Source organism: Rhincodon typus, chromosome 16, assembly GCF_021869965.1.
Source record: "Rhincodon typus isolate 14 chromosome 16, sRhiTyp1.1, whole genome shotgun sequence".
Taxonomy (NCBI): Eukaryota; Metazoa; Chordata; class Chondrichthyes; order Orectolobiformes; family Rhincodontidae; genus Rhincodon; species Rhincodon typus.
Window position 1 is genome coordinate 13,234,708 of NC_063347.1, and position 10,817 is coordinate 13,245,524.

The 10,817-nt window shown below is 36.4% G+C and overlaps 1 protein-coding gene across 3 annotated transcripts in view; it reads left to right on the forward strand.

The window, feature by feature from the left end:
• spdl1 (spindle apparatus coiled-coil protein 1) overlaps positions 1-8,072 on the forward strand; it is a 37,190-nt gene extending 29,118 nt beyond the window's left edge. For 2 of the 3 annotated variants that reach the window (XM_020528268.2, XM_048606767.1), the window contains exon 12: positions 6,283-8,061. In XM_020528268.2, the coding sequence (XP_020383857.1) occupies positions 6,283-6,442 (160 nt within the window). In that variant the 3' untranslated portion in view covers positions 6,443-8,061. Of the gene's footprint in view, positions 1-6,282 lie in introns of all 3 variants that reach the window. The other variant, XM_048606766.1, reaches the window with a different exon arrangement.
• Positions 8,073-10,817: the final 2,745 nt, after the last annotated feature.

A 10,817-nucleotide genomic window follows, 5' to 3' on the forward strand; every position in this document is an offset into this window, starting at 1 on the left:
AAGAAGTTGCATGCAATTTGTAATGGACACTAAATACAACATTTCTGACTTCGTGAGAACATTATCGTGGAAATATTTTGCTCACATTTTGTAGCACATTCTTAAGAAGCAGTTACCAAACATGCTCTGAAGTGCGTACAGCTGCACTGGAAAAATTCTTCCTGTTATTCAGCAATATGCTTTTCCCACTGCCTTGCTGCTAATTATGCTATGAACAGCTTATTGGCACAAATGGGGTTTTGTTAGTTGTATGGACATGGTCTTCCCCAAAACCATTTAACAAACTTTATCTGCCATGTCTTGTTTTATTTCTGTTGAAGTGGTTAGTATTTTGTACCCTAGTACTCTGGGTTATATATATAGAGATATAAAGAATAAAACTATAAAGTTCATTATTGGGAACAGTTGGACAAGTTCTAAAGAGGGAGTATTGCTTCCACATTTAAAGTTTGTAATGAAGTCCAGCAGACTGAAGATACCTGTTCTCAAGCTCTTTGTGTTCAATTAAACTACTCCATATTTCTGTTATGATCATTCTTGGCCAATGTATTTATTAATACTGGTTGCCATTTCTTCATGCTGAATAACAATATTTAGAGATCCATATTTCAAAGGAAAATTACCTGTAGCATTAGCACCACCAAATGGACAACAAATACATTTCTACTGGTCATGGAAGGTTAAGCAGATTTTCTCTCTGTTTAATATTTAAAGACCTATTTATTGCATATTCTGATTTATTTCAGTGGAATGTGATGTATTAGAACCTAGTTGTCATGCAGGTCATAATGGGAATAAATTGAGATTTCAGTCTTTTAGAGAATTTCCTTCAGATTAAGCTGTAATACAACAAAGGTTGTTATTCCTGCCAATAGGGAAACAATATGAAACGCTTTGCATGGCATGTTCAATATTAAGTAAAAGTTGCATAAACAGTATGATTAGTCTGAGTAACAGTTCGTTAGAGCCCAATCACTAGAAGCTACCTGGTTGTCTTTCTAATTGAGTATGGGTTGTGCCTATTAAACAAACAAAATCATGGAAGCATTGATTTTTCTAACTAAGTGAATATGGGTGAAGCATTTTTTTTTTACTGTGGGAGCAAGATTACATGTAATTTTATTTATTCAATAGTCAAGTTTCAAAACTGGCTAAGACTCAGAACATTTGAAATGCTATCCATTCTAAATTCTGCATAATGGTTTGTGCAAATTTTCTTTTGCCAGTTTTTCTCAGTTACTGTAATTTCTAACATTCAAAATATAACTTTTTTAAAAAGGATTGTACAATAGCATGACTAAATTACTTAATTTGGTTCTTAATAACTTTGAATATATTAAATGACTTTTCCCCTGAATGCATCTTTCCCAAAAACCTGAGCTTGGACTTGATAATTTTGTATGATTCTGTTAAATGAAGGGCAGATATTGTTCTCTGAGCATGTAAACTAATGGGCTGATCAAATGTTTCTTGACAGTTTATTTGGATGTTTTTCAAAATTATTTAAAGAAAAACTAGAAAATGAATTTGGAAAACTTTATTGAAATAAAATGTATGCTTTTTCATTTGTTTTAAGTATTTTTGTTTGTGTGAAAACCTGATCAATTGCGCCTTTGCTAACTTTGACTACAATTTGAAACCAAAATGGCTGTATAAACCTCGTAAAGCTGATTAAGCTGTGAGGTGAAGTTGGATGAAGAGAATGAGGAACCTTTTCTTCCTTTTGAGCTATTTTAAAAGTTGACTATAAAGTCTAAATCCAAATCTAGTTGCATCTTGCAAACAAATGCAACCTTTACCTCCCCTCCCCCAGTGCTACCAGACCGAAATATATAGTTCATTCACTAAGCACCAACAGTCAAAGCCTAGAATTCTATTTCTCATGTGTAGCCAAATACCAATTCCCTATGGCCTATACTGCTAAATACCAGAATTCTGTGTTCAGCTGCATCTTTTATATTCTATTATTCCATTTTTAACAAGTTTTGAAACTGTAAAGGGTTAAAGGAACACGAGTATTTTTCTTTTATTTTCATTCTTCAGTTAGTCACTAAACCAGTGGGCTTGATGTTACCCTAGACATGAACATCCTCGATTATAGAAATGTAATTGTTGACCTATCATTAACATCATGGGAGATTCATTTGTGAAATATAATAACCGTAATAATATATAACCATATATTGATTTTGAGGGCTTTCTCTTTTTATAGTTTGTGAAAATCTTTGTTCGAACATTGGCAATAAGTATAAAGGTATAGCTCTCACATTGGAAGAGAGGAATAATGAGAGAACGAAAGGAGGGAGGGTTAGTTAGATATGAGAGAGAGAGCCAATAGATGGAGAAGATACTTGTTGAATAAAATGCAGAGCCTAAAACTGGAGCAAATAGAAGTGAAAAGGCTGAGGAGTGAGAAAGGAGAGTTAAAGAATGGAGTGTGGTATAGGAAGGAAGAAAACCAAGAAAGCCACAGAAGGTAATTGCGGAGCTGGAAGACCATTTGATGACTAGCAAGGAAGCAAATGAAGCAAGTGGTAAAGGGACATGGAGGCAAAATGTAGTGTAAGTGTTGAATGTTTGAGTAGAGTAAGGGAGTCCAGTTTGAGAAAGAATTATAAACTGTTTGTGTCTTTATTCCCCTTATCCATAGCAGTTAGCAAAAGAAATCAATATTGAAGCTTTATGAAATAATTGCATTGTTAGGGATTGTAATGCACCAAAGGTTAGTCTTCTAAAATTAATTATTGGAACGTAGCACAAACTTAATGCTGCGATAGACCTCCCACAGCTGTTTTTAGATAGGAATGTTGATGTAACAGGTGAAAAATTACATTTGTACAGTATTATTTTATGTCAAACCATAGAAAGTACTCCTTAGAACTACTTTATAAACACAATGCCATGAGGGTAGATGAATATTGAAATTTCAGCACAAAACAAGGCATTTGACCCACTTTGCCAGCTTCTTGACGGCGGCATCTGCTCCAATTTCTACATTTTTCCCCAACTGCCACTTTTTTTTCCCTTCAAATAGCTAGGCTCTAAACACCTTTTACCTACCTAAGTACACATTGCACTAAAAAACTTGTTCAATTACAGAGAGCAAAACTCAAATTGTCAACCCACCCATGTGTTATTTAAAAGAAAATCACGTGAATTCTTAATAAATTTGCATTGTGAAATCTTGCCTTTAAGTGGCTGTTGTTCCTGATAGTTAAAACTGGTAAATGGGACTAAATTAATTTAGGGTATCTGGTCAGCATGTACGAGTAGGACTAAAGGGTCTTTTCTGTGCTGTACAACTCTATGACTCTATAATCTCCTCTTTCTGGCTATCATCTATGCCAGAACCATTTATAGATTAATATTGCACCATGTAGATTTTTTTTTTATTGATCAACCTGTTCGGGGACATTATTACATACCTCTGTAATAAACAGGACTGGAACCCTGGTCTCCCAGCAGGGATACATACACTGTACCACACTGTTTATTTTCTAGGATGCCACTTTGTGTTGTTACCACATCCAATAAATGCCCCTCTATTATTTGTATACTTTGTAGCATGCTGATGCATTGTAGCTTTTGCTATAAGAACTTTGACTTCCTGTCATAGTTAGACCACATAACCTGTGTGGCACATCATGCATTTATATAAAAACAAAGTTTCTGGAATAGCTCAGCAGGTCTGGCAGCATCTGTGGAGGAAAAAACAAAGTTAACATTTTGGGTCTGGTGACCCAAACCGTTAAGGGGAAGGGTCACCGGACCCAAAATGTTAACTCTGTTTTTTCCTTCACAGATGCTGCCAGACCTGCTGAGCTTTTCCAGCAACTTTGTTTTTGCTCCTGATTTGCAGCATCCGCAGTTCTTTCAGTTTTTATCATGCATTTATAAACTGATGAAACATTTAGCTTTAATGTTCTTGCATTGTACATGATTTAGCATGCTCATTTACTACTCCAGGTGTATACCTTTTCATAGGGGTGCCAGAATTGAGGGGCTGCAGGCCAAAATGTGGGAGAATGAAACCGTTTGGGTAGGTCTTCCAAAGAACCTGTAAATTCACAGTGGGCTGAATGACCTTCTGTGCTGTAAGTTTTTTTTTATTTTACGATTTGAATTATTTTCTCCCCAAGTTTCTAGTTGAGTGAGACCTACAGTAGAGGTACTACTATAGTTACTGGCAATACTGCTTCCAATAGTTTTGCCACCAGTTTTCCAGGTGACTACAAGTAGATTCTCAAGAACCGTTCCCTAAGTGCAAATGCAGGCCAGGATTTCTAGTTTTGTATACATGTCCTGCCACTGGACTGTTCATGGTTTAATGGCATTACAGTAAGGCATGACACTGGTACAGTTCAATTCTTGTTAATATTAACCCTGTGAATGCTGAGCTAACCATTTTTTACTGTTTTATGGTTGCTGGAGCAAATGCAGGATGAGTGTCCAGAGCAACAGCAAGCTTCAGAATAAAAAATTGGTTTGAAATTTCTTTTTAGTACTCAAAGGACTAATTAGACGTAACCAAAAATGTGTTTTTATTATTGGTTTGGGAGATTTTTTTAAAAGTTTCTACACCTTTAATCTGTAATTTAATCTTCAATTGTAAACTCCATATTTGTGAACTTTTTAAGAACTTTAGTTGTTTAGTTAATTGAAAGTTTGATTTGTAGACTGCTGTAATTTCATGAAAAAAATCTACTTGAAAGACAAGGTTATGTAGTTAAGGTGCATGATTTCAAAATGCTGAGGCACCCATTTGCTTCAACTGAATGTCAATCAGAATACAATAGCGTGTCTGTGTTAAGAGAGGGAGACAGAATCAGTTTATTTTTTAAACTTCCAATAGGGCTATCATTTGAATTGCCTGTTTCAAAAGTTGTGCGTGTCTCTTATCTGAGGAAATGTTATTACTGTTCTACTAAAATCCTCTTTTGCTTTCAGAAGTCATAATGTCCCACGATGGACTATGATTTTTATAATGGATGTCACAGCATTTAAGTTGGTTTGTGCATCACTACAAAAAGTGCCGACACAGATAATGGGGTATAGTGAGTGTATTGTCTCTAGTCGTGTATTGCTACTTTATTGTACTGTTGCCTTTTTTTAATCTCGAGGCCTTTTTCCTTTGTGCAAAACAAATTTGAACTGGTTAGTTTAGCCCAGTAAACTTTGGATATCTATGATACAATATTTCACTGTAAACTACCAGTAATTTTAAGTCTGTAGTCTTATTAGGAAATGTTAATAAAATTTTACACAGATTTACTTTTTAACTATGTTGCTAAATTGTTTACCTAGAGAAGGAGAAACTTTTAACATAATAAAATCCTGTAGTTGTATTTTCAAGGTTGGTCCATTTATATACAGTAGGGATGATATTGAATCAAAAAATAGAAAAGATACAGTACAGTTTCCCTAGAAGGTAACTTGGCTTGAGAATAAAGATACTGAAAAATAGGATCTATTTCAATTGGGGAAGATATTATGGAGTATTTTGAAAGATTTATTTAAAACTGAGGGTGTGGAACTTAATATAAGCGATTTGAGGGGTCTACAGTGAATGAATGTGGATATAAACTGAAATGTAAAAGATTTAAGGCAGCAAGATGGAGAAATTTATTTTTATGTAAAGAGTTAAGAGGAAGTGAAAAAACAGCCTAAGTTGATCATTGAAGCAAGGACCATGTCAATGCTTATCAGTCGGTGTGACCGGTTGAAGGGATATCGGATAAAAGGATTTGGGAACATGACCAGTAATGAGGATGACTGCTTGTGTGGAGAATAAACACCAATTTAGACTAATCAGCCTGTTTTGTGTTGTAATTTCTTCTGCAATTTTGTAATGTCTCACGTCTGTTTAGTGCTTGAATCGTAGGGCTAGGTTACAATCTTGTTCCTAGTTGGAGTATGAAATTACAGCAGATCTGTAAAATAGGATTGTTTTTCTGTATCAGTATACTGTCCCTTGTGTACAGTGATGAATAATTTCTGCAAAGGTTGTCTTTTAAAAGCTTTTGTGTACTGGTTCAGAGATTTATCAAGTGTTTTTTCTAACTTGTCTTTTTTTTTAAATTTATCTCAATCTAAAAATGTTGCAACAATCCCAATGTTGTACAATTTAGTCTCATGTTAGAAATATTTTGAGGCCAAAACTGTATAATAAACTTGTTCCTATTATCTATTTCTGAATTGCTACTAGATAAATCTCTGATTTTTGGCTCCTGTATCATATTTATTCCCATAATATGGAAGATTGTTTGAATACTCTGTCTGTAGGGTATCCAAGACTGATGTGAAGCTAGAAAAGCCAGATGAGGAAGAAATTGTTGAAGCAGAAGAGCTGAAACCGAAGAAAAGAGTTAAGCGTCCAAAGTTGCACCCAGTCATCCACGTGTCATCTCAGCCCACTGTTGAATCTCAGTGTGCCCAACAGTAAACAAAATATTTTTCTGGTGTTGAATACACCAGTGCTGTCTCTATTCAAGATAAAAATCTAGGGGAGTATGTAAGCACACTGTACAATTTAACAAGCCGGCACTTTTTGGAACTTGCAAGACCTTTATGAATTAGGCACTTTCAATTAAACTTAATGTGGTATTGCTGTTGGGAGATGCTAATATGACACATTTGTTTGGTAGCGTGTTGAATTTTGAGTTCAACAGGTGCCTCTCTGTATATAGGACCTTGCATTTCAACTCCCCTAATTGAAAGAATGGAGGAAAAAAAAGGAACGAAAGGAAATACTACTTTTAAAAAAGAAATGACAGATTCTCTTTTGTTGGATAGCATGATTTTGGAAGCAACTTCATAATTGCTAGGTCCCATAAAACTTAAACAGGCCTTTTGAAATGTGATAACCTAATCTTTGCAGCTCTTTTTCTTTGCTGTTAACAACTTCAAATTAGCTACTTTTAAGTTGAATGAGAAATGCATATGCTCCTGCTTTTCTGAAGCTCTAATCTCTTGGTTCCTTTGACAGTGAAGTCTCAAAATACACCTCTGATCTATAACTAACTGTATTGCTCTCCATTAAGTAAGCCACTTCTCTGGCCATAAAAAGATTTTCTTACACTCTTTTAAAAAAAATGTAATTCTCATCTGTTAGCTCCACTTTACTACAGATTCACATGTTAAAAGAATGTACAGACATCCATTTTCCAGTCACTCTACATATTTCTGTTGGGTGTTAGGATGTACAACCAAGTGTAGTATGGACCACTATGTAATGTCTATCGCATTTATTGGAAACTTTTGGTGTACAAAGCCAAGATATTCAAGAAATTATGCAAAAGTGCAGTAACTTTTTTGGGGTAGGGGTAGGGTGGTGTTGTACTCAAAGCACATATGAACCAAGATTCCAACCAAACCCGTGACCCCCACCCCCAATAACAGCAAAACTCTATTTTCCTAGAATATCATGCGAAACTGCACAATCAGATTTGGTACTTTTTCCTTTCAGAACTGGGAAAATAATACATTTTTCAGGATTAGCATTATGACCTTGGCTCAAGCTTGAACCTGGAACTGATCTGTGTATTCATCCTGATGATCAGATGGGGTAGTAAAGAAAAAGAGTTGGTAGCCTATTTGGTATCTTGTGTTTTTACTTTATTTTAATAACAATATTGCAGAGTGCCTAGATTGAACTTGTTCTGTGGCTTTTAAAAAAGGTATTGTGTAGATAACTTATAACATTTGTGATCACTTTTCAGTTTTAGTACTGTTGTGCATCATTCAGAAGTAATGTAATTATTTGCCTATTATCTGTTGCTCGCCTGAGCAAGTAACAACTTCCTGGACTGTAAAATCATCTTGGTTGTTGAGCACAAACAGATAACAGCTCTGGGTTTGCAAACAGTTTGACATCCTTTAGAAATGTAAATTAAAATTTTGTGACCTTTTGTTTGCCCTTGCATTATCCATTGCCTCAAGAAGTTTGAATTTTTGTCTTTGCTCTTGTTTTTGGTCCCCATGACCTTGTAGTTTAAACTATCATTTGAGGTTTGTATATTGATGGCTGATCCATGTATTTTAATCAGTATAAGCATTGAAATAAAATTTTGAATTCTGATCCCATTTTATTCTTCCGATTTTTATGAGGGTCTTGGCTAACATTCTTTTGTCTTTACATTAAACAAATTGAGAGAAAAACAGTTTATTTTTGAAACAGTCTTTATTCCTTTTGTACCAGATGCCTTTATACCTGTGCAAACTGCACTTTCTAGTTATTCTTGACTTAGAAGGGATAGATCAGAATACTTTCAATGATGGTATGAAGTTAAATACAGTGGACGTCTGCAGAAACTTGGTGGTTCAATTGCCTCAATCTTTAAAATGTCACGAACAGGTACAAAAATAAGCAAGAAAGCTAATGGAATTCTGGTCTGTATATCTGGACTGGAGTTATGCTGCAGCATACAAAACCCTGGTTAGACCCCGCTTGGAGTACTCCAAGTAGATCTGTGCACCACGCCTTAGGAAGGACAAATCTTGGAGGGAGTACAACGTAGGTTTACAAAAATGATTTACCTGGACTTAAGGGATTAAGTTACAAAGTGAGGTACATAAATTAGGCCTGTTTTCTCTAGAGTTTAGAAGGTTAAGGGGTGATCTGATCAAAAGCTTCAAGATATTAACAGGAAAAGACAGGGTATTTAAAGATAAACTATTTTTTCACTGGTTGGGGATTCTAGAACTAGGAGCGTAGTTGGAGAATTAGGGCCAGACCACTCAGGAGAGATGTTGGGAGCACTTCCGCACACATGGATGGTAGATGCTTGGAACTTTCAAATGGCAATGGATGCAGGAACAGTTGTTAATGCTGAATCTGAGATAGAAAAAGTTTTGTTATTGGTGGTGTTAAAGGATATGGGCCAAAGGCAAGTAAATGGAGAAAGACCACAGATCAGCCATGATCTTATTGAATGGCAGGAAAGGCTTAAGGGGCTAAATGGCCTACTCCTGTTCTTACATAGCACACATACCCATGCATGTATTTAAAAAATAAAATTTATGGACCTGGTAATTATCTCCAGTACAAGAAAATACTGTTTTTGTTTTCGCTTTCACAAATACCGGATTCATCTGATGTCCATCTAAAACTGAACTATTTACTGCCACTATAAACAAGCAGCCCCTAAATTTGGGTTGTACTAGATGTAACCATTTACGGCTGGAAGATGCGTGTTGAGGATTTTGGGTCTACATTGACAGTGACGATGGAAATTTGAAGTTACACATGTAGCACTAAAATATATTTGCTAATCTGCTAAATATGCTTAGTGATTAGGTAAAATACTGCAGGTGCTGGAAATCTAAAATGAAAATGGAAATGCTGGGAAAACTCAGGTCAAACAGAATCTGAAGAGAGAAAAGACTGATATTTCAAGTCCTGGATCTTGCGTCAAAATTCAACATATGGTGATGTGTGGGTTGTTTGTGGAAGTTGTACTCTGTGGATAAACCCACTTGATTTGAGTGGAGATGCTACGAACATCTGCTATCTGCAGATTGTGTGTGCTCGTGTGCAAGCACAATACCCGTCCCCCCTGCCCCATTCCCTCAGGTTACCCTCCCAAGCCTCAGTGAAACACCAAATGTATTTAATTTCCGTGGCAACTTGGTCTCTTGGGATGCTTGTAAATTCCGGCAGTGGCCACTGCAACCAGCAGTGCTGGCAATCAAATTAGCTGCCGTCTCGGGTGGTATTTCAGGGTTATAAGTTGTACCTGTAGCCTATTAATCCATAAAGCATCAAATGGTGGGAAACTGCTATCAAAAAAAAATCTAGTCCATTGGTTTTCAAACGTTCCAGATTAGAAAGACCTTGTGCTAGTTTTTGGAAATGCTACAATATTTTTAGTATTTTAATATTGGTGTTTGTCTCTGCAACAATTTAGTGGTGAAGAATCAAAGATAATTTTGGAAAATAATTTGTTATTTTTTGGTTGGGGGTGGGGAGGGGTGTGGAAAGAACAAATTCCTATACCATCATGGGCAACAAACAAGAGAAAGAATTTATATAATACATTGGTCATGTAAAATTGAAAAGCAAACAGCATCTCCAGGTGCTGTTGTATTCTTTATACAAAATACTGGGGAAGCTTGGTAGTAATACCACTTGCATAGTGCCCCTGCATTCATGAGAACAAAATGAAATGCAAAGACCATTACCAAATTTTAAACTATTTTAAGTAATCATTGTCTTCAAAATATAAAATGACATTCTAAAACAAAGAACTGGAGATCTGAAACCAACAAAAACAGAAATTGTTGGAGAAATTCTGCATCTGTGAATAGAAAAGAGTTAACATTGGGCGGCATGGTGGTTCAGTGGTTAGCACTGATGCCTCACTGTGCCATGGACCCTGGGTTCAATTCTACCCTTGGGCGACTGTCTGTGGAGTTTGCACATTCTCATGGGTCCGTGTGGGTTTCCTCCGGGTGCTCCAGTTTCCTCTTGCAGTCCAAGGATATGCAGGCTAGGTGGATTGGCTATACTAAATTACCCATTGTGTTCAGGGATGTGTAGATTAGGTGAGTTATAGGGGGATGGGCCTGGGTGGGATGCTCTGCGAGTTGGTGTGGATTTGTTGGGCCAAAGGGCCTGATTCCACACTGTAGGGATTGTCTGATCTATGATAATGAGTTTGAGTCCAGTGACCCCCCTTCAGAACTGAAGCTGTAGGAAAAATGTGGTATCTATGCTGATATGCGTGGTGGGGATGGATAGGAGGAGCAGGAGCCCAGAGAAAAAAGTAGGGGTGGGAAATCTGGATAGGTAGCCAAAGGCCAGACACTAGGAGCAAAAG